The sequence below is a fragment of the Culex pipiens genome, chromosome 1 (assembly GCF_016801865.2).
Source record: "Culex pipiens pallens isolate TS chromosome 1, TS_CPP_V2, whole genome shotgun sequence".
Classification (NCBI taxonomy): Eukaryota; Metazoa; Arthropoda; class Insecta; order Diptera; family Culicidae; genus Culex; species Culex pipiens.
The window spans coordinates 129984978-130009638 of record NC_068937.1 but is presented as its reverse complement, the minus strand read 5'-3'; the positions used below and the strand labels follow the sequence as shown (position 1 = coordinate 130009638).

Genomic DNA, 24661 nt, shown 5'->3' with positions numbered 1-24661 from the left:
AATTTTCTAGGTACTTGAATCTTTCGTCCCAAGCAGAGAAGCTGCCGTGCGATACTATAGAAGCTAACAAATATACTCTGAGAGCCTCAGTGTCAATCAGAAATCCATCAATGGGTATCAACATTCATGGTTTTTGGTACTGTTTATGAAAATGACCATTTTGACAGCATTGGCCACAACCTCTTTACCTATAAACCTCGCAGAAGCTCGAGAAGAGGCTGAAACAACACAAAGACGCGGTCAGAACTAACACCACCTGTTTTGCCCAGCACTCCGAAACCGAAACCGAGAGACTGAAGTGTACACATCAAGGTGAGGGGCAGTGGAGTGGTCAACCTGCAGAGAGAGTGGGCGTCGCTCTAGTTGCCATGCTACTGCCTGCTCAAGAAGATACGCGACGCAGTCAGCAGTACCATTTCAGACAACCCAGCAGCAGGAGTAGGAAGCTTGTGTGTTTATATTACAAATGATGATAAATGACTTAGTAATTTGTGTAACTTTGTAATATTTTTGTAATTTTGTTCTAAATAGATTGTGATGATGACCGAATGGAGGAAAGTAGGCCGAAACGTAAGAAAAAACGATTAAAATTGTGTTCTGTATTCACCAAAAAATATCAATTTAATCTAGAAAAGAGAACAAATATTCAAAACAACCTATCTCGGGTGAGTTTTCAAAACGCCGTTAGAGCCAACGTGACCTGCGACACTAATTTTATTTTTTCTTCAAATTGAAACAAAATTTCATTTATCTTTAATTTAGAGCATTTGAAGGACGTGTAGATGAACAATCTCAAGCATTTTTGAAATTGTATTTTTTTTTTTTGTAAGTAGGTCGTGTACCGTTTCAAAAAGGGCTTTGTTTACCAATGGCTCTTACGTCTTTTTGAAAACTAATCCGAGCTATGAGTCATTAGGGTGTAATATGATTGCATGGAAAAAAATAGAGTTCAAATTTAGTGAGCTTTGCGCAAAGTGAGGACTGAACCAATCGTTCTCAAACTTTGGGAAATGAACTGAAAAATTGCTGTGCTGGAAAATCGATTTTAATATTACACACTAATGAGTCATGGGTTTCCTATGCAGATAGGACCCTTTGAAAATTTAATCTAGAATTTATAGATTAACAGTTGTACCGTTCTTTAAACATTGTAGTCTGCACGAACCCAATCATGAAAATTTTTATTGCTTAAGCAACATTTGAAAAGGGCACAGTTTGACAACTATTTTCATTTAATGAAAAATGAAGAAGATTTCTTGACTTTTTTTTGATAAGGTCCTATAAACAAATGTAAACATTGAGTGTATCCCTTTCACACCTTATGTCAAAGTCCATCGGAGTAAGCGGGATACACTCAATGTTTACATTTGTTTATAGGACCTTATCAAAAAAAAGTCAAGATTTTAATTTGAGAGCTTTGTGCAAAGTTCTTTGCCTTATTGGTCACCACTTTCACCTTCTTGACAGTAGGCGGAGTGGTTTTTCCGTGAACAAATGGATCGTTACACGTGGTTACACTGTCACTACTGTCAAAGAAGGTAAATATTATGATCAGATTAGGTATTATCGCGGGCGCCAATAATTAGAGTTCACGGGCGCTGATATGACCGCAATAGAACGGCCGCATGACAGCCGCAGAACAAATTTTTGACTGTTGGAAAATATTCAAAATAAACCAAGTTGACAGCCAAATCAACGCTGAATTTCAGTTCAACTTGCTGATTTTTACACTGCGGAATTTCGGCGGCTTTAACCTCCTTTCAAATGAAGCGAAAGAGAAACGTGATTTTATCTCGCAATAAGCAATACTAATCGAATTATATGAAAGTGCTCAAATCTATAAAAATGATCTCCTTTCTGCAGCGTCTGCCAGCAGCCAGCGTACTTATAACAATCGAGAGTTAGGTTAGGAATTGAGAGCTGAGCTGTCGTCCTCTCGCCGATTTCAATCTTCAACAAGTTAAACACGAGGTTAAACACCTTCTTCTTTCCAATAGAAAACTTTTTTTTTTCAATTGGCGGTGGGGATATTTAGCGCTGTTTTATTCTTTTGAAAATTCTTTTGGTGAAAGGCGTAGCATTTTTGACGTTCCGTGAAGACTAATTGAAGAGTAAATTTTGAGCCAGTTTTTTTATTTCAAAGCGTTGTTTTGGGGTTGAAATTTCTTTCGAAAAGGGCACGGTGTGCTTTACAGTGTGAATCAAAAGAATAATATTGCAATTAATTGTGAAAATTTGATAAATTCGTGATTCGTTTGCACCAAAAAGAAACGAAAAACGAGAAAAGGGGGATTGTTCTCAACGGTCGAAATTTTCTGTGGGAATACTTCTTTTATGGATTGGGCGTACAGGTTAATTTCGACTTCGACGCAAACGATAGTCTCTTGATAAGAAAAAGAAGGCACATTTCATGTGCGGCTCATTTCGTTTTATACAAACATCATTGTTCAGCGAGACTGAATGGTACTGAATGGCTTCTAGTTTCGATGGTGTTAATAAAAAACTTAGGCTAAAATTAAACAAAGTTGATCCGGATTGATTTCAAAATTTTCGGTTTGGTTAAGGGAGAAATTTGTTGATTATGTGGATCGTTTAAACGAGTTTCCAATTTCAGTCAATGTGCATCTTTAATTATAGATTTTATGTAGAAAATAATAAAATAAGGCTACACAGTATCTATAAACAAGATTTTAATACAGACAATAGTCTATACTTTCTAAGTACTTGACATGCACGTCGGTGTTTGGGAAAGGAGTGTGGATTCGGCAAATTTTATCTCTAAGACGAAGTTCTTCGTCAAAAGGAGTGTTTCGGATAAGATTAGACAACAAAACAACTGTCACAATTATTTCTTACATCACACACACGCTTGTTTTTTGCTAAGACTTCATTATACTTAATATACTTTTTACACAATATAAGTTTAAATAAGATGCGCAATTTCAAACGTAGACTCGATTTGATCTCCTACTCGCGCGAAGCTACTCGCAACAAAAAAAAACATCGCCACCTCAAATCTAAAACTTTTACAATTCGCCTCGAAAAAGAAAGAAATAATCCGCAATCGCCCACGCTTCTGCACATACATTTCTTTTTGTCTTAAGCAAAAAAACGTAAAAAAAAACTTAAACGTTATAATAATTATTCGTCGCTTTGTGTTGTAAAAATGCAGCACGGAAAGAAGTTGAACGTAACCTTAACTCGCTACATCTTGGGGGCGAAGTCGGACACACTAAAAAAACGAGTAAACTGAAACAAATGACGCCTCTCAAATTTTAGTGTTTGTTTTTTTTTCTTTTTAGTTTTCGCCTTTCTGATGGTCGGAAAATTCTAAAAACTCAACCAACGGGAACGATCAACGTTTGTTGTTGCAGCTGCTTTTTTTCTGTTTGTTTGTTTCTTTGTGTACATTTTTGCAATTTGCGTTTGCTTAGAGAAGAAACGGGTTTCATTTTTGTTTTGTAATATTTAAGGTGAGTGTTACAGATTTTTAAGCGATTTTTGTTCACATTTCTCTCGGACGACTTCTGACTATTACGATGTATGATTTCGATCCGTTTTTTTTTTTTGTTAGCTCACTCACATAGATCTCTTGCTCTGTTAGTCGTGCCCTTTGTATTCAGCTGAACGTGGCAAAATAAAATTATAATTGTTGTTTGTTTTGTTTCTTTTGTGTTGAGTTGCTGAATTTGCAATATTTTTTTTCCTCAATGTTTTATAATAATTAATTTAAAAAATAGATTAAAAATATTCTAACAATTACGTACTATAAACTATCAGCGAATCAGTTGATTTTTTGCTTATCATTCGATTTTAGATAGTGAGAGTGTTTAAACGGGGAGGTTTCGGGACAACGGGACTATGCTTGGTTTATCATCATTAGCAATTTGGGAATTGGGAGGAGCGTTCGGAGGCTTACGGGGGAGCGGGATTAGAGGACACAAGTTAATCTAGATTATCCTGGAAAATAAGTTTGATGTAGCCCGGAGATCCTTGCAGTGGCGTGGCGCAGAAGGGACATACCGCCTGGAATCCGTTCGTGCCGTGAGGTATGTCGACGTTTGCCCAGTATCTAAAATTGAGTCACAAATATCCCCTTTTAGTAAATTTTCAAAACAGAAAAAAAAACAAACAACAAATACTCACTTGACGGTTTTCTCCGTGGCCATGTGGCCGCACGGGTTAAAGCAGTACGTCGGGGGGCCCGAGTCGACGTAGAACGCGTTCTCGACGCCCATGCACAGCGTCACGACGGGACCCAGCTCCAGACACATCGGACATCGGCGCGCGTTCGAGGCCTTGTCCTGGCCCCAGCCGTGCTGGCCTGAAAAGATAGAATGATTTGTTTAGTTTCGCAGTCAGCTTTCAATGATAATGCTTATCGTATGTGAAAGGTTTGTCCATACAAAGTTTGGAGAAAAGCCAAAGGCCCAGTTTAAATATTTTTGAAAAAAAAGTGCACACGTTTCTGGGGACCCCAAATATCATGCTTCCACTCGAGTTTAGCCTGCGCAGTGATTTTGTTGGTCGGTGTTATGGGACTTCGGATAATCGAGCCACAATTTTTTTTTCTGCCTTTCGTTTTTTTTATTTTTTTATTGTTAAACGTTAAATTTGAGTTTTGCGACCCCATTTTGATTGAATTTGAATAGTTGAAATATCTTCAGGTTGTAGCATAAATAGTAAAATTTAAAGGAATGCATACAAAATATGTCTTTTCTAAGCATTTTTCATCAGAATTTTAAAATTAAAATGACTTGTTATGCTTGTAATAGCGGACACTGCTAGAAGCTGATTCGAAATCCTAACACTTTTGCTTCGAATTTGGGACACTTGTTTTTGCTTATGAATCGTACAAATTTGGACTGAAATTTTAGACAATGGCATTATTTAGGTATCAAATAAGCTGTTAACATCAAAACAATCCATATTTTGCATAAAATATTTGCTAGAAATTTCTGCTTTGACATCCCGGTGCTTCGGACGGCTATGAAATATTTCAGTGAAATGTTTCGCCGTTTTGATAAACTCATATTTTTATTTAAATTAATTGTTTAGGAATTGGGTACAGCGTCCAAACAAATTTGAAAAGAAAGTTGATGTTTGAATTCATCAAATAACACAGTTTTAACAATTATTATGCGAACTTATATCCAAATAATTAATAAAGCAAAAAGAGGTGTCGGGGTTTCAAAGCGTCCGGGAATTCGAATCATGACGTTATGTGAATGTGAGGAAGGCACCAACCACCTTACGGTGAATTAAGAGTGGTTTTTTTTATTTGTGTAGGGTTTTTTAGCGTTCCAAACTGGACCGAAAAACGAATTTAGCTAAATTTTATTTTTGGAAGAAAAAATTTCGTTCTAAAAAGGAAAAAAAGCCTGAGAAGTTTGCCCGGCAAATCCCAAAATTTGCGTTTCGTAATAAAAGCACTCTTCCTAAACACACATTTTACAAAACGAATAAACCAAGGATGACCCCTATGAGTGCGTCCATAAAAAAGTATGTTTTTAAGTTATCGGGGTCCTTTTCGACCCCAAACTTTAAAAAACACAATACACGATTGCCAGAACCACTCTAAAGTGTTACTAGCCAGCTCCAGGTAACCTAAAACCGGTTCCCGGATACCCGATGAACGGCCAACGTGCACTTCTAACTTCATGAAATTGAAAAATAGGGTATTTGTCCCTATTTTGGGCCTAGTACCTATTTTGGGTTTACCAAACTTAATTCAACAAAATTGAGCATTTCACCAAATCTGACAGGGATCTGCCACTTGAGAATGATTCGTGCTGTCATTATCTTCATTTTGGTGGGCAAGAATAATTCACTTTTTCCTCTTAAATTAGAAATAAAGCAATAAATATATCACTCTTCACTTTTTTCTTAGCAAATTGCAACTTGCCCATTAGGTCCAAAATTTTCACCACTTTTGCTTACCGCTTCTTGGCACTCAGCGTCAAGGCGTACATCGCTCAGCACACGAATGATAGCCGTCCCCCGAATCTCCAACCACCGGCAATGTGTTTTTATTGATGGGTTGCACAATCCCGCTGCAAAAACAATCACTGAACTGCCACCAAATCAATATAATAACGGATTAAAAGTCTCTAGAAGAGAATGGCTCTTTTTTCAGTCCATTTGACACTTACAAATTGTGACAGTGTGTGTGCGCTTTTCACAAGTTACAGTTGTTTAATTATGTTTAAAACTCGTAAAGAATGATATAAATCATGTCCAAGCTAATTATGCACGTAATGCAAGTGAAATCAATCATTCTAATGTATATTTGTGGCTTAAAACATCACAATGATTTAGCATATTTGTCGACCGAATTTGTGCGGCTGTACTCTACGAGTTGGGGCCAGGGATGCCATATCTACGGATTTCTCCGTAGATCTACGGATTTTGGCCATTTCTACGGATCTACGGATTGATCTCCAAAATCTACGGATTTCTATACCGGTTGATAATTGTATGAAGGACGTGAAATTATATTTTTGCGTGATAAAAATGTTTTATGAAAACCTTTTGAACAATCTGTTTTACAAGAAGTTTTGAGGATCGTTGAATTGAAAAGTCGTTTAGGGGAAATGAGGCGATGGCTTAAATTCAGTGCAGCTTATAGATAAGTAATCGATCTAGTGGGTTGAGGTCACGTCAAGTCGATGATTGAAAAATAATTATGTTGGTATAAATAAAACATTAATAAATAATTTAAAACAAAATCGTAACAGAGTTGCTTTGGAGAATTTGAACGGTTCGCGTCGCGGTCAACAAGCCGGATTTTCGTTGCCGTTTCCGTCTTTGTTTCCCCCCCGATTGTGTGTGTTTTTCGGTCCGAGCGGTTTCGCGTTTTCGCATTTTATTTGGTTTTATCTTTCCACAGCCGGCTGTCTAAGATTGAATCATTTATGCTAAACTCAACACCAAATAACCGGGAATAATCTCATCCGCATCTTCCGACTGTTTGCCTTGAGAATGCATAATACATCACATCATTAAACAAAATTTATTGATTATTGGGTCGCATCATCATCCTTTATGATGAATCCTGGCCATTACCCTTTCCCACTAACAAAATCCCAAGTAGAAGTAGTTTTCCGGCACACGTGGGGGTGTGGATATCGTATAGAACCCACCCTTTGTAGCAACCTGTGCTAATTAACGTTTCCGTCCCAATCCCCCGAGATCTACAAACTGACATGGCGGGCGCCGTTGGTGGCCAACGACTGTTACCTATTTGCTCCAGATCTAGTTTTAATGATCTTGATGTTTTATCTTTTCAGCGCATTCATACATGCTGTTGATAAGGGAAACACCATTAGATCGTTTAAGCGTATGGTCAGTTGTATTGATAGGATATTACGGTCCTGTTCAGCAACGGAGAAGGACAACCATGGGTGGTCTCTCATGCTCATGCTCATGCTCATGCTCAATTTAAAACAAAATCGTAACATAAGTTAAACTTGAGTTAAAAGGCAAATTTGGATTGAAATTAGAATATGTGGTGTGTATTGGGCCCAAGAAACAAAAAATATATCACAAAACATCCTGTTTCTTTTCGGAATCAACTCCTAGTGCTTTGGAATATTGTATAGGGTTTTGAGTAACTTTCTCTAAGAAGAGGTTACAAGTGCATATTCCACATATTTTTTTCCCGTGTTCATGAGGTCATTTTTAGTAACTTTTGCTCTACGAAAAATGTTACTTTTCTTCAGGGATGCACCTTGGGTCCAAGGGGCCCTTGGAGAAGCATCAATTTGGCCCCCTCCTTAGTATTTCCCCACTGTAATGAATTGATTTTAAATTCAAATGTTTACCGATTGCTTTGAAGAATTCTGATTTAAAAATTGCATTTGGATTATTAAACAGGGTAATAAAAAAATCCCTAACCCAGTTTTCTTGTTGCAGTATTTTTATATCGATGATTTAATTTCTATTTTCTATTTTCTACTTCAAATTGATATGAAATTTAAAAATACAATTTTAAAAAATCTATCATTGAATCTGATTTTTTTTAATTTATTTTAAGCATTATTTTTTTTATATTATTTTTTATTTGTGAAATCAAATTGATTTAAAATTCAAAGATTTTTAACAAAACTAAGGAAAAATATTTTTCAAACCATCTATAAAACATATTTTTTGTTTATAAATTTTTTTATTTCTATATTTCTAAATTACTAAAACATTTATGGTTCACAATTATTATTTCTAAATTACTAAAACATTTTCACAGTTACTAAAACTAATATGGTAAATGAGCAATTCTCTGAGATTTCAGTCATTCGAATTTTTTTGTATTTTTTAAACCGGCTGAAACTTTTTTGGAGCCTAAAGAAGCCATTTTGCATCATTAGTTTGTCCATATAATTTTCCATACATAATTTGGCAGCTGTCCATACAAAAATGATTTATGAAAATTCGAAAATCTGTATCTTTGGAAGGAATTTTTTGATCAATTTGGAGTCTTCGGCAAAGTTGTAGGTATGGATAAGGACGACACTGAAAAAATATGGTAGTCGGGGTAAAAAATTTAGTGATTTCCTATTTCACTTTTTGTCATTAAAACATGACTTGCATAAAACACTATTTTGTTTTTTATTATTTTCTGATATGTTTTAGGGGACATTTTCAGAAATTTTCAGAATAGGCAAAAAATCTTTGAGTGAATAATAAATTTTTGAATCAATACTGTTTTTTTTCAAAAAATCGAAATATTGGTCACAAAAATTTGTTAACTTAATTTTTCGATATAAAATCAAATTTTCAATAAAAAAAAACTTTAGTGACACTTTGATAGAGTGCACCATTTTCAAAATATTGCAATTTTCAGGTAACTTTTTTTTTAAATAGTAGCAGTTATTAATTTTTTTTAAATTAGTGCGCACGTTTGCCCACTCTTGAAAAGCTTATTTTTGAAAAGCTGAGAAAATTCTCTATATTTTGCATATCTCCTAAAACATATTAGAAAATAAAAAAAATAAAAATAATGTTTTTTTGCAAATCAAGTTTTAGTGACAAAAAGTGTAATAACAAATCACTAATTTTTTTACCGTTTATCATATTTTTTCAGTGCAGGCCTTATACATACAACTTTGCCGAAGACACCAAATCGACCAAAAAATTCCTTCCTAAGATACAGATTTTCGAATTTTCATAAATCTGTTTTGTATGGACAGCTGCCAAATTTGTATTGAACATTATATGGACAAACTAGTGATGCAAGATGGCTTCTTAAAGCATACCGAAGGCACTAAAAAAGTTTCAGCTGGATTAAAACTACAAAAATTCAAATTAAAGAAAAAATACCGATTTTGTAGAGAATTGCTCAAATGTGTAATTTTTTGCAAAATAACGCTGTAATATCCCAAAACCTGAAATCCATGTAAAAATTTAAAAAATATAGACAATTTGTAACTTTTCTCCATACCAGCACGTCCCTGATTTTTTTTGTACAAAAAAAAAGATAAAAGCGAAATTCATATAAATGTTTCAAAAAATGTTTTGTTAAAAATATTTAAATTTTATCATGTAATTGTTTTTTTGAATTTATGACATAAATATAATATTTCATGAACGGTCTACACAAACAATTTTCGAAAACCGCCGTAGGCCAGATAAAATGCCTTTGCTGCCGGATGTTAGGTAGCCCTGGCTTAGGATTTGCGGAAAATTTAAAATTTTCTGAATTTAAATAATATTTAATGAATGAAAGGGCTATCTTGAATAAAACAATCTTGCTGTTCGGGTGACATTATGAAAACTATTTTTTTTCTTCTTAATATTTAAGTGGCTATATCGCAAGAACGAAAAGAAAAAATCTACAATGTTTATGAGATGATTTTATAAAAAATCTGTACTTAAATAAAAACTAAAAAAAAATAAATGAAATGGACATTATGAAGAAATTTTTTTCTTTGTAAAAGCTTTATCAAAATTTCTAAAAACTGCTTTTCGATTGCAAGTTTGATTCTACGTTCAAAAATGCAGTTTAAAACGTTTTGCGTGAAAATTGTATAAGTCACGGCCAAACATACGTTTTTTTTGAAAAAAAATAAACACAAATTTTTAGAATTCAAAAGTTAATTATAAAAATGTGTATTTTTTTTGTTAGACTTAAAAATCATATTTAGCATGTCTGCGATCGATTAAAACATATTTTGATTTTTAGTAAATTTCCGTTGTACATTACTGCAAAAAGTTTTTTTCTGCGAAAAAAAAATCGTCAGTATTTATATATTTTTAAACTAATGATTGCAAACAACTGGGAAGGTGTAAAATGCATTTCAAAACACTATTTCAAAAAAATATTTGCAACGGCCTTAAAAATATGTAAATCCTAGCCGATAGTTCATTCACAAGATAAAAATTTTCGACTATCTACAAACCACTTGAAAACGTTGCAAATGTCATTTAAGTAATATTATATGTAATATGAAGGTTTATCAAATTATATAACAATGATGGGAATAAGACTGTGGACATATTTTTTTATGTAATACACATAAAATCAATGTTAATGTTGCCTTTTCTTCTACTAGGGTACCTAACAAATTATGGTAAACCATTTTTTATAATAAAAAAATCAGAGTTGTCTTGAAAATAGGAGTGCAATCAGCTCAACATTAAAATGCATTTCCCTGTGTTTATAAGACACATTCTCCGGGCTAGTATACCAGTAGTATACCCAAGACACCAACCACCTGGATTTTTTTTTTAACAAGTCTACGGATTCGACTTCCACCAGACCTGGCATCCCTGGTTGGGGCTGAACCGTACGTCAAAAAAGTTCGCCACGTGCTTCGAGATTTCAACCAATAAGAAGGTGGGTCGAAAATAGGCACATTGAAGGTCGGATCCTAGGAACAACAGACCCAGAAAAGAGAGAAAAAAGGTGTTTTTCGGGAGATATAATGTAATTTTATCAGAAATGTGATGAAATACGAGCATGAGCCATAAAAAAAACCAACTTATTCATGTAAAATAAGCTAGGCTTCCTATATAGTAGTTTTTGAGATTACATCAAATTAAAAGTGTGCTGTTTTTAGTAGGCCCAAAAAAGGGACAAATACCCTAGAATATTGAACAATTTCTTATAAATAAATTTGTGAACTCACCTTGTACATGACCGCAGTTTAAATACACATAAGGCTGATTGACGTGCTCACCCAATGACACTTTTCTAGGAATTACTAAAGTATTGAGGCCCACCGGACACTGCGGACGTCCGGCGTTGATTTCGTCTACCAATTTTTCTAGGTCCTTTTTCGTCTAAAAATGAAAGGCAAAGAGTCGTTATCTACTATCGTTATGAAGGGAGCTCTAGAAAAATGCTTACCGGCGAATGTCGCAACCCCTCGGCGGACCGCCACAGCAGCGTCGCGCCGCACAGGTCGATCAGCGTGCCGTCCTGCAGGATGTTCGTCTCGTCGTACACCGGCTGGCCCTTCTGCTGGGCCGATCGGCACTCGCGCAGGCTGAACACGTCCCCGCCGACGGACGTTTCGCGCCACAGGCCGCACTCGGCCGCCCCGCCGCAGAACTGACCCTTCGGGTGCATGATCAGGACGCCGTTCGTCGTGAGGCCGTCGATCTCCACGTTGTCCTGCCATTTGGTGGCCTTTTCCTGCGGAATTGGAGAAAGATGAATGAAATTTATGATTAATAATCGTAAACAGTCACAATTTTCATCGTTAACCCTCATCGCGTTCAAGGCTTCCCACGTAAAAAAAAAATACGAGCGTGTTCCACCTGGTGTTGTGGTCTGTTCCGGTACAGTGACCATAAGCAGGTCCACCACCACAAGGGGAGGCAAATGGGTTTAAACTTGAACGCTACTTTATGGTGATTAAACGGACAGATGTTTTTCCTTTCCTTATTATCACTCACTTATGCCATTTGCGGTTATAGTGATAGGGAACTTGCGCGATCAATTCACCTTGTAGAGCAACGTTACGTCCAATTTATTGAAAACTTTAAAAAATGTCAGCTGCTTTTCCAACATCTCAAGCCAAACACGCTCGTTGTCGGCAAATGACTCCACCGTCATCACATAACCCGTTTTCATCACCGCAAAAAAAAAAAAATAACACAAGTCGCTTACTCCAAAGTGGGTGGTTGTACAATTAACAGCAAAAACCCGCGCAGAAAACTGAATGAATGAACCATTTTCAGTTTCAACCAGCTTTTCACCTGCTTGGCTTGTTTTTTTTTCGCTTTCTGCAAAGCATGCCATGGCATTGGGCACTCTTGCACTTGGAAAGTCGCGTCCACAGTTTCGCATCAAGTGACATAAGCGACCAAACCGAAGACTTGGCTGCTTGGATGGAGCGCGCCAACTCGGAAGAGGAGAGTGCGCGACTCAGCTTCCAGTATTTCAAAAATGCTGCATCGTCAGTCAGTGGCTTGACAGGGTTGACGGATAAGATGAATGTATGAATTCCAGATTTGGCGCAATGTAACGACGCAATCACGGAATCACTGGTTTGGATCGGTGACTTATTCCGCGGAATTATGACATGTGGATGAATTGCACAACATTTTGTTACGCGTAATGTTATGTGGTAATTGTTAATAACAAAATGTCTTGCAGTTTTTGTCATTTCTGTCATTTCTGTCATTTTTGTCATTTTTGTCATTTTTGTCATTTTTGTCATTTTTGTCATTTTTGTCATTTTTGTCATTTTTGTCATTTTTGTCATTTTTGTCATTTTTGTCATTTTTGTCATTTTTGTCATTTTTGTCATTTTTGTCATTTTTGTCATTTTTGTAATTTTTGTCATTTTTGTCATTTTTGTCATTTTTGTCATTTTTGTCATTTTTGTCATTTTTGTCATTTTTGTCATTTTTGTCATTTTTGTCATTTTTGTCATTTTTGTCATTTTTGTCATTTTTGTCATTTTTGTAATTTTTGTCATTTTTGTCATTTTTGTCATTTTTGTCATTTTTGTCATTTTTGTCATTTTTGTCATTTTTGTCATTTTTGTCATTTTTGTCATTTTTGTCATTTTTGTCATTTTTGTCATTTTTGTCATTTTTGTCATTTTTGTCATTTTTGTCATTTTTGTCATTTTTGTCATTTTTGTCATTTTTGTCATTTTTGTAATTTTTGTCATTTTTGTCATATTTGTCATTGTTGTCATTTTTGTCATTGTTGTCATTTTTGTCATTTTTGTCATTTTTGTCATTTTTGTCATTGTTGTCATTTTTGTCATTGTTGTCATTTTTGTCATTTTTGTCATTTTTGTCATTTTTGTCATTTTTGTCATTTTTGTCATTTTTGTCATTTTTGTCATTTTTGTCATTTTTGTCATTTTTGTCATTTTTGTCATTTTTGTCATTTTTGTCATTTTTGTCATTTTTGTCATTTTTGTCATTTTTGTCATTTTTGTCATTTTTGTCATTTTTGTCATTTTTGTCATTTTTGTCATTTTTGTCATTTTTGTCATTTTTGTCATTTTTGTCATTTTTGTCATTTTTGTCATTTTTGTCATTTTTGTCATTTTTGTCATTTTTGTCATTTTTGTCATTTTTGTCATTTTTGTAATTTTTTTCATTTTTGTCATTTTTGTCATTTTTGTCATTTTTGTCATTTTTGTCATTTTTGTCATTTTTGTCATTTTTGTCATTTATGTCATTTTTGTCATTTTTGTCATTTTTGTCATTTCTGTCATTTTTGTCATTTTTGTCATTTTTGTCATTTTTGTCATTTTTGTCATTTTTGTCATTTTTGTCATTTTTGTTATTTTTGTTATTTTTGTCATTTTTGTCATTTTTGTCATTTTTGTCATTTTTGTCATTTTTGTCATTTTTGTCATTTTTGTCATTTCTGTAATTTTTATCATTTTTGTCATTTTTGTAATTTTTTTCGTTTTTGTCGTTTTTGTCGTTTTTGTCGTTTTTGTCGTTTTAATCGTTTTTGTCGTTTTCATCGTTTTCATCGTTTTCATCGTTTTCATCGTTTTCATCGTTTTCATCGTTTTCATCGTTTTCATCGTTTTTTTTTTTTTGTCATTTTTGTCATTTTTGTTATTTTTGTCATTTTTGTCATTTTTGTCATTTTTGTCATTTTTGTAATTTTTTTCATTTTTGTCATTTTTGTCATTTTTGTCATTTCTGTCATTTTTGTCATTTTTGTCATTTTTGTCATTTTTGTCATTTTTGTCATTTTTGTCATTTTTGTCATTTTTGTCATTTTTGTCATTTTTGTCATTTTTGTTATTTTTGTCATTTTTGTCATTTTTGTCATTTTTGTCATTTTTGTCATTTTTGTCATTTTTGTCATTTTTGTCATTTTTGTCATTTCTGTCATTTTTATCATTTTTGTCATTTTTGTAATTTTAGTCATTTTTGTCATTTTTATAGTTTTTGTCGTTTTCATCGTTTTCATCGTTTTCATCGTTTTCATCGTTTTCATCGTTTTCATCGTTTTACCGTTTTCATCGTTTTCATCGTTTTCATCGTTTTCATCGTTTTTTTTTTGTCATTTTTGTCATTTTTGTCATTTTTGTTATTTTTGTAATTTTTGTAATTTTTGTAATTTTTGTAATTTTTGTAATTTTTGTAATTTTTGTCATTTTTTGTCATTTTTGTCATTTTTGTCATTTTTGTCATTTTTGTCATTTTTGTCATTTTTGTCATTTTTGTCATTTTTGTCATTTTTGTAATTTTTGATATTTTTGTCATTTTTGTAATTTTTGTAATTTTTGATATTTTTGTCATTTTTGTCATTTTTGTCATTTTTGTCATTTTTGTCATTTTTGTCATTTTTGTCATTTTTGTCATTTTTGTCATTTTTGTCATTTTTGTCATTTTTGTATTTTCCCCTGAAACTCACCCCCAAGAAGATGTTTCTGCTCGAGTCGAAGCCGGCCGCGTAGATGCGGGCCTTGTGGGTTGGGTCCGTCCGGTCCACCAGGATGCGGCACGCGAACCGCGAGATGGTGCTCTGCAGGACTTTGGCGTCTTTCTTGTCGCCGGGCAGGGTGTCCATCACGACGAAATCTATCGGCGACTCGGACGAGCGGCCAACCTGGAATTAGGAGAGGGAAAATGAAAGGTAAGTTCTCGAGTTTTTTTTGAAAAGGTCCTATAAACAAAATTTTCACTTTTTGCTTTTTGGGTGTTTTTGAATACCCCTGACTCAAGGCGGTTCTAAAAACACCCAAAAAGCAAAAATTAAAAATTTTGTTTATAGGACCTTTTCAAAAAAAACTCGAGAGTTGTTTTTTTTCTACAATTTCTAGGTTCTTATAACATCAGTCAGTGTTGCCATACATTTTTGCCGAAGACACCAAATCGATCAGAAAACCCTTTCTCAAGACCGGGGAATGTTGACAGATTTTGTGTCGAAAAATGTGTAAATTTACAACTTATTATGTGTAATTTTACATACTCCGCATAAATTGAAGTAAAATTACATCGAAACAGTGGTAATATTCAACTATCAGATTTTTCAACAGACAAAAAAAACTAACACAGTTTCAGCAATTTTTTATGTTATTCTGTTGTTTTCGTAAACTTTGCGTTTTAATTTAATTTTCTTGAAATGTCCAATGATTTGACAATTTGTGACCCTTCGCGTTCTCAAATCACCCACGACGAGGAGAAAGTTCGCCAGCAAAAGTTCAAACGAATAAAGCAGGAAGAAATAAGCTCCAAATAATCAACCGACTCGGCACAGGTAACCCCAGTTAAGGCAAAAGGGCAATCGCTTTGCCAATTCCGCTTCTGCAAGGGCAATTTCTCGATTCCGTCTCGAGAGAGAGAGAGAGAGAGAGAGAGAGAGAGAGAGAGAAAGAGGTAAAACGAAAGAAAAATTGCCCTTTTCAGCGCCAAAAACTTTCTACGAAAGTGTGACTCGTTCCCCGCAAAATAGTGTAGAAAGCCTTCTTATCGAACTTTGACCAAGCGACCAACGGGTTGGAGCTGGTGTGTGTGTGGGGGGTCGTTTGAGGAAGATTTTGTAGCCGAAAGATGGGGGGAAAGCTCGAAATTATTAGTCTGCAATCTGCGGTTGAAGATAAACAGACCTTTCCGGGAATCGTGCCCGGTGGTTTTAAGCTTGCAATTTGCACAGTTGAAAAACAAAGAACCATTTTTCAAATTTACATGTTACAGAAAGCATCATGTAAATTTACTTTTTTTACTGTTCCAAAAGGTTTGCGGTCAACCCTTCCATGAACCCTCAATTCTGACTCCACTCTGACTAAACACTGCACTTTTGGTTGCAATCAAGCTAATCCCTAGCCATGATTGATCCCGAACGTAAAGTTACATGCAACGGATGTAACCGTTTATCGGTTTTGCCGTTTCCCCTCTAATAATTGCTCATTCACCGTGGAAAAACAAGAGCATAATCGTTTGTGGACATGTTACGCCACATGATAAAAATCCGTGACGGCGAACAATTTGCCCCCCATGGTCATAGAGCCTCCAATTAAGAGTCACCCGATAGCTGAAAAACTCCATGAGAAACTCCATGGCTTCGATTGCATTGTTGGCTATAACAATTAGTCGCACTTTTGTTGGTCTTCTATTCCACTTCTGGCGGAAGGCCGTTGACAGAGTCGCGTCGATTGCGATTTAAGGCTTGTCTCTTTTTGGTGGATAGTTGTGGCCGGTTTCTCAGCACGGGGGGTTATTAGAAACGTTTAGAAACGGAATTGTCACACCCGGCGCTGCGTTAATTGTTTGTCGTTGCATACTTTGGGGTTTTTAAGGTTGTTTGAAATTGTTCGGAATTTTTTCTACTTTTTTTGACAAGATTATTCACAATAAAAAATGACAGGAATATTTCATCGGTGAATGTTGACCGATTTTGTGTCAGTAATACCCTGTAATATTACATCTTAAAATGTGTAAATTTACATGTAATTTAAGAAATTCCAAATAATGTTTGTAATAATTAATTATGATAAAATGTTATGGCATATTCGATTGTCAATTATGAGGTGTTTCATGCATTTGATAAGAATTCGATTACATAAAAAGGAGGTAAAAAAACTGAAAAAGCAAATTTAATGTAAAAAAAATCCTAAATTAATGTAAAAAAAATTCTTCTACTTGAAAACATATTTAATTGGTCTTCAAGAGTTAGTTGCAAAAACAATCCATTTCTCTTTCCATCCATTTCTGAATTGCATCATCGTGCGGCAGCCTCCTATCATCATCATGAGCCGGTAATAGGAGCAACTAAAGCGTGTATGTGTGTGTGTCTAACGAGAAACGTGATCCGTTCCATTATGGATTAAGGTGAAACTGCGATTATCCAATTGCTTAGTCTCTCTCTTTCTCTTTCTTCTGCAATGGCTGTTAGTTGTCATAACCTCAAAATGACAACAAATCATAGCTCTTTTGACGAGTTTATTTTTAGCTCTTTTTGTTGTTGTTGCTTGCGGCAAAACGGTCAAACTACAAATTAATTCTACCATAGAACAAACCATCCGAAAACAATACAGCAGGCACCGTTAGATGCATAAATTGCACGGCACCGTCAACCACGGTACACTGCACTTTGGTTCGTGTGTTTTTTTACTCCAAGCTAAAATGGAATGACCTTTACTGTGCGATTTTACGAATCTGATGTAATACTTTGAGCTGTCCCATTTGATAACTTAAGTTAGATAGCTTAATTTAATTTTGGCTATTTTGAAAAGTTTTTTTTTTCAAATTTCATCTTTGAGTTTTCTTTATTTTTGTCCAACTTGATTTTTTTTAAATTTAATCTCTAAAAAGTGACTTGAAGATTACTTTATAAAACACGTTGTCAGAAGAGTGCGGAGTTCAACGGGAGTTAGCGGCATTGGTTGTAAGCCCGCGTACCTGTACTTATAGTGAATAACCAGTCCCGCGTTTTGTACCCCCAAGCCAAGCCTCTACGGCTATTTATAGTCGTATTTGACTAACGACCAATGCCCATTTTAGCGATTTTATCGTTGTTGCATTTACGGAGTGCATTTCACACGCAGATTTAGCGTAAACAGGGGTTTTTATACAAAAAATAAACTTTATTTATAATTTAAAAAAAATGCAAAATGTTATTTGAGAAAATAAAATAAAAAAATTGAAAACAAAACATTTGCTTTAATAATATCAATAAAAAAAAACTACATTAAAGTCTCTCTAAATCATACAACTCAATTGATAACCAGCACTTGAAGTTCAATCTAGAGAACAATTTCGTGACTTCTCGAAAGATCCGTTTAAAATACGCAGCATGTTTCTTCAGCAGCGCAATCGCAACCTTCGGAAAGGTTTTCAAGCCGTGCGCACCCAAAGATGAGTACCACAGGGCAAAAACAGCAAACCCTTGATGCATCAAGGAATGATTATCGTTTTTTTATTCTCGAAAAGTTTTTCAACTTTTGATAGAAATGACCAAATTTAACGCTTTTTGACAAAGTCGCTGTTTCCATATCATTTATACCCAAAATTTACAACATTAATTATTGGCAGGAAATTTAATGAAATTCAATTCTGTCGCTTGGAGCATGTTCAGGGAGTCCAATTCTATCATACCATGACGAAACTGAAGCGTTTACTGATCACAAGTATCTTAATTATGTTTTTTTAATTCTGGATTTTTCCATTTGGGATCAATTTTAAAAGCGAGTCCACGAGCAAAGCATACCCATTAGGGTGGGTACGGATTTTGAAAAGTTCTCAGATCAAGTTCTGGTGTGGTTCCCCTTGTAGGGCATACCCATAGGGACTCTCACGCCAAATTTCAGCTCATTTGGTTAAAAACTGGCTTGTCTCAAGCGAGTTCAAGTTTACATGCGATTTACTATGGGAAATTTTGAATTTTCGTTCATTCGCTCCTACAGGCCTGAGGAAAACATGTAGAAACTTCTAGGATGGCCAGAAATGAGCGGAATCGTGTGGAGAACAACTTTCCCTAAGAGACCAGGTCGATTCGTTCAACCCCCATCGAGCTCAACGGCAATACATCCGGGGTTTTCGGAACCAACGGTTTTCATCGGAAAAGCATCAAATTTTCCTTAGCATGCTATGAATGCTTCATGAACACCGCGACGCCACATGTCAAACAGCTACCACGTGGACTGGTATCGCCTATAAAAAATACTTTTCATTACTTGTTGAACTATAGAATTATCATTTATGGTGATCCAGATACTATTTAGCTGTATTCTAAACCTCCAAGTAATAAAAAAACTGTTATGGTGCAAATTTTACAATCACGTGGTAGCTGTTTGACATGTGGTGTCGCGGTGTTCATAAAGCATTCATAGCATGCTAAGGAAAATTTGATGCTTTTCTGGGGGAAACCATTGGTTCCGAAAACCCCGGATATATTGCCGTTGAGCTCGATGGGGGTTGAACGAATCGACCTGGTCTCTTAGGGAAAGTTGTTCTCCACACGATTCCGCTCATTTCTGGCCATCCTAGAAGTTTCTACATGTTTTCCTCAGGCCTGTAGGAGCGAATGAACGAAAATTCAAAATTTCCCATAGTAAATCCCATGTAAACTTGAACCCGCTTGAGACAAGCCAGTTTTCAACCAAATGAGCTGAAATTTGGCGTGAGAGTCCCTATGGGTATGCCCTACAAGGGGAACCACACCAGAACTTGATCTGAGAACTTTTCAAAATCCGTACCCACCCTAATACCCATCTCACATCGACCTCACTATTCTGCCTGAAATTTTCAGGGGTTTTTTGTACATATAAAACTAGCATCTGGCCAAAATATGAGCACTCTAGGGCAACGGGAAGTGGGGCAAATCGGGACACAAAGTTTGAAGGTTAAAAAATGTCAAAAATCTTAAAAAAGGCTGTAGCTTGGGCAAAATTCAATTAAATTTCAAAATTCAAAATGCATCTAAAAGGGCTTAAAATTCAACAAAATGCGGGGTGAAGCATCCCAATTGGTTGAATCTAAAGGGAGTTATTGGCATTTTAGTGAAAAAATAGCACATTTTTCAAACTCAAATAAAAAAGTGTTCCATCCAGATATCAACTCGATCCGACCTGTAGGGGACATCTAAAACTACCATCTGAGACTGATACCGCTTTGGGTAAGGCAGTTTAACATATTAAATAGACACTTTTTCTTTTAGTGATTTTTTTGGTTGTAAATTTTTGTAAATTAACTTTGTGTCCCGATTTGCCCAACAAATCCCATACAAAGGGGCATGCCCTGTTCGTGGACTCACTCTTAAGTCTCACTTTTGGAGTCCTATGAAATTATACAAAAATATTTCAAACATCAACTTTATTAAAATACTGTTTCCTTCAAACAACGAACCCCGCCATTCAAGGGATAGCCCCTCTCAGAGATGAAGGTCCAAACAACAAACAATCGCGTGGTCGAATCTCCGCCAACTTGGTCCAACGCCGACTTGGACCGCCGCACCACGCCACAAATCGATGCGTGCGTGAATGTTTGTGTGTGTGTGTGTGTGTGGGTGCGCTGATGCATTTGTTGTGACTGTATTTGTGTTATTGCCCACACCACACAAAACGCCCAACAGCGTTGCATTTTATCCGGAAAGCGCGCATAGATTCGATCCGTCCGATCTGCAGCTACAGCAGAACCTTGATAGTTTGACATTTTTAGAATCATAAACAAGTCGTTTGTTTTGGTTTTCAAAGTGACAGTTAATCACGTTTCGATTCCGTTTGTGTCAAACGACCGGGGTTCCACTGTAGCGTCCCCATCAGCTGCTAGTTTAGACTCGCGACGACCGGACTGGTAGTAGTTCCAGGGCTCTATGTTTTGTACCTTCCGCGTGAAGCCGGATCGGCAGCGCCACGCCGGAGATCGGAGACGCAGGTCAGCGAACCGAAACAACCGGACTGGGAGGCTGACACTTGCGAGGGCGTGCAGCAAAAATTTGAGAGGGAAAAGTCACCTCAGTCGTTTGATCTGTCAATTTTGAAGATTGGCACTGACAACTTTCAAACTGACACCCAAATCATGGACTACTGGATCATGGCTTTCTACCTAAGGTACTCGCGATTGAGTGTGTAGTAGTGCGGTTGTCAAAATCGTTATCTCTGATTCTCTCACTCCACTGACACTGACATTGTTTATGTTTTGGTTTTCCTGGCACGGTCCATTGTTCGTTTGTTATTGTTTTGGTTTTGGTGGCACGGAGTCATGCACTCACACTAATGCAAAGCAAGATCGCGAGTACCTATGATATACAGCCTTGCTACTGGATGACGCGCGATTGCATTGACATTACTCAGTGAATATCAATTCATGGAAAATCAAAACATGTAATTCTAGCGTACTTTTTCAAAAAGTCTAATCTTTCTAACTAAATGAAAAAAAAACTCATTTTTTATGATTTCGGACGCTCAAGTGTCCCACGCAAATGACCCTATTACAGAACGACCAACGGTGACCGGTTCTCCTCTCTCGCTAGCGCCCAAATGGTTCTCAAATGGTGATTCACGAGAACTATTCGGGTTGGGCCCGTACAATCGTGAAAAGTGGGACGTACGCTCAAGGTAGGTAGGCATGAGATGCAATTAAGATTCTTCAGAAAATTATCGAATTAAAGTTACGACGCTTTGGAAGTCATTCGTTCCACGTAACCAGGAACAAACTTCGCCGTAGACTGTTGCGGGAAAAGCAATATTTGAAGTTTGATAACATTTCAGAACAAAAGCAAAAGTGTAATGTTTGAAAATTGATAAGCTACCGTAGACTGTGGCTCGAAGACTCGAGTACCGCTCAACCACAAGTGCAACGAAACACCGTTTCGTTGTGTCGTCATGGAGTCGAGGTCGCGCACTGCACCACACTCGTGTCCCTATTATACGACAGATTCTCGCTCTCTCTCTCTTCGATTGTAATAGAGTCGGTTACACGCAGACAAACAGCCATGCTGACGTACGTGTGTCTTCTTCCGGGATGGCGCCGATCGAGTATTGTGGTTGTCCACAAAGGGAAAAAAAGACGAACGTTACATTGCTGTCTGGCAAGTTTTCGATGCAAACATTTTGAAAGGGACTATACGCTGAATTCATAAAATCGACTCGAAAATTGGTTGCACAATATGAATCAACATTTTTTTCATAAGCCTTTTCGAATTGTCACCACCATCGAGCAATGCTTCCTTCCATTTTTTTCCGTAAATTGAGCGCACACTTACGGTGTTCGATGACGGTTCCGGATGCACTGGAGAGTACATAATAGTGTGGTTGTTGATTTACCAAGAATACAACAAAAAGGACAGACATTCAATAACAGATCCCTTCTCCACGTGTTGCACAAATAACCGGCAGAATAATCGATCAAAGTCTAGGTTTAAAAAAAAAATGAGGTATCCGAACATATTTATAGTTCACATATTTTTATTATTTTATTCCGTACACTTCCCGATCAGACGGTAATAACTAAATTCATGCCATTTCAATAACAAATACTGTTAAAATAACAGAAAGTGTTATGGAATATTCTTGCAAAATCCATTTTTGCATAAGAGTTCAATAACAGTTTATGTTATCATAACAAAATTTGTTATTGGTCTGATATTGGTTGAAAGCCAAAACAACTTTGAAATAACATTTTTTGTTATGGAAGAATAACTCCAATTGTTATTAGGATGATCGGATTAGTTGTTAAAATAACAAAAAATAATAACAAAGATTTGTTCGAAGAATAACTTAAAATGTTATTAGTCTGTTATTACAATAACAATTCAATAACAAAAAAATCATAACGGCGAATAACAAATCTTGTTATAAATAACATAAAATGTTATTGGCCTAGTATTTTCCAATATCAAAAAATTTTATTCCGGCGTTATTTCCGTCTGCTCGGGTTATCACAAATTTTAGCACAAACACATTTTTTTACAAAACTTTTAGACTACATATCCAAACATCAAACTATTAAAAACCATTTTTTTTACTTTCTCGTAATCTGATATATTTTACATGACCAAAAATCGCAGCTTTTGAACTAAACACAGCATGGTAAAATAAATTTGGTACCATTGTCATTTTTTTTAGAAAAGTTCAGAAAACAATTCAGACTCGATTTAAAGATGTAAAATCATAAGGAACATATTTTTTTTGCCGTTTTCAAAATATAGCCATCCAAAGTTTAATTATGTAAAAATTCCGTTTTTAAAAATATCTAAAAATAGTGTCTATGATTGTCCATTCCTGAAATATATTTTTTCGAAAAAAAAGAAAATGTCCAACAATTTCGCCTAAGAAACATTGAAGATTGAACCACTGGTTGCTGAGATACAGCGGATAAAAGAAAAAGAAACAGGAAAATTGATTTTTTTAAGTCTCACCCAAACAACCCTCAATTTTCTAATGTCTCTATCTCAGCAACTAACGGTCCGATTTTCAATGTTACAATATGAAACATTTGTGAAATTTTCCGATTTTTAGAAAACAAAAATTTATTTTTTTTGAATCGAAACTAACATTTCAAAAGGGGCAAACATTCAATATTATGCCCTTTTAAAATGTTAGTATTGATTAAAAAAATTACAAATATTTTGAAAATGGGGCACTTCATCAAAAATTTGTAAATTACTTTTCGATTGCAAATTCGGTTTTACATTTAAAAAATGAGGTCAAAAAATCATTTTTGAAAAAACATTACTCGTAAATTCAAAAATAAAAAAAATACGGATTTTGTAAAATGGAATTTTTGTAAAAAAAAAATAATAAAAAAAACCTTTTTTCCTGTACTTATTTTTTTCTGAATTTTGGTGATAGGGAAGGTGACCACAAAGTTTGAGCCAAATAAAAAAAATACAAAAAATAAAAATGGTCGAAATCGATCGATTTCGTAGAGAAATTGCTCAAATGTGCATTTAATCCATTTAAAATATTTTGTCTGTTTAAAAAATTTGTAAACCTGTCTACTCGAAAGATATTTCATTTTGAATTTGATTTTACGCCTGAAATTTGTATAGCTGTTTTAGGCATTGATCAGTAAATTTGAGATAAAAACTGTAATATTGTAAAATAAAACATTTTTTTTATATAATTTCTCCACAAAAAATGCGCTTAAAAAATTTTTTCAAGACTAATCTTGCATGAAGAATTTGATTACAAAAAAAAACAATTTTTGATTTATAATAAAAGATGGTCAAGTTTCAAAAAACGTTTAGCAGTGTTGCCAGTTATTTAAAATGATGAATTTACGATTTGTTCAAAAAATGTTTTACCATTTTTTATAAAAAGGCAAATTGCATTATTATAGAAATTACATGCCAAAATTTTCACATTTTAATGAAAAAAAAAATGTTGGAAAATGCAATATGTTTTTCACCCGTACAGTTGACGACAAAAACTTTGAAAAATATTTGCAGCGGGATAAATTCATTGATATTATTTAAAAAGAATCTAACAAATAAATAGTTATGAATGTTTTTTTTTATTAAAATTTATGATTTTGTTCAAAAACGTGCTAGGCATAGCTTTTAATTAAAGGATTACATACATGTAAATCGGCAAAAATGTCAGAGGTTGGTTTGAACACACACTAAAACTTCTTCTAAAATCGGTTTCAGGGCATTAAAATATTCATTTTCATCTATTAATAAAACAAATTTGAAGAAATTTGATTGTATCGTTACCGAGAAATAGCTACTTGAAGTTAGCAGTTCTAAAAAATGGGTGCCATGATATCTCAACACTGCTTTGACCAAATC

The 24661-nt window shown here is 35.1% G+C and overlaps 1 protein-coding gene across 2 annotated transcripts in view; it reads right to left on the bottom strand.

Moving 5' to 3' along the window:
* Positions 1 to 2845: 2845 nt before the first annotated feature.
* Positions 2846 to 24661, bottom strand: part of LOC120421777 (protein pellino) — a 58768-nt gene continuing 36952 nt past the window's right edge. For both annotated transcript variants that reach the window (XM_039585045.2, XM_039585046.2), the window contains exons 4-8: positions 14843 to 15037; positions 11345 to 11632; positions 11124 to 11277; positions 4147 to 4324; positions 2846 to 4072 (exon numbers count right to left, since the gene is read on the bottom strand). In XM_039585045.2, coding sequence (XP_039440979.1) covers positions 3946 to 4072; positions 4147 to 4324; positions 11124 to 11277; positions 11345 to 11632; positions 14843 to 15037 — 942 coding nt within the window. In that variant the 3' untranslated portion in view covers positions 2846 to 3945. The remainder of the gene's footprint in view (positions 4073 to 4146; positions 4325 to 11123; positions 11278 to 11344; positions 11633 to 14842; positions 15038 to 24661) is intronic.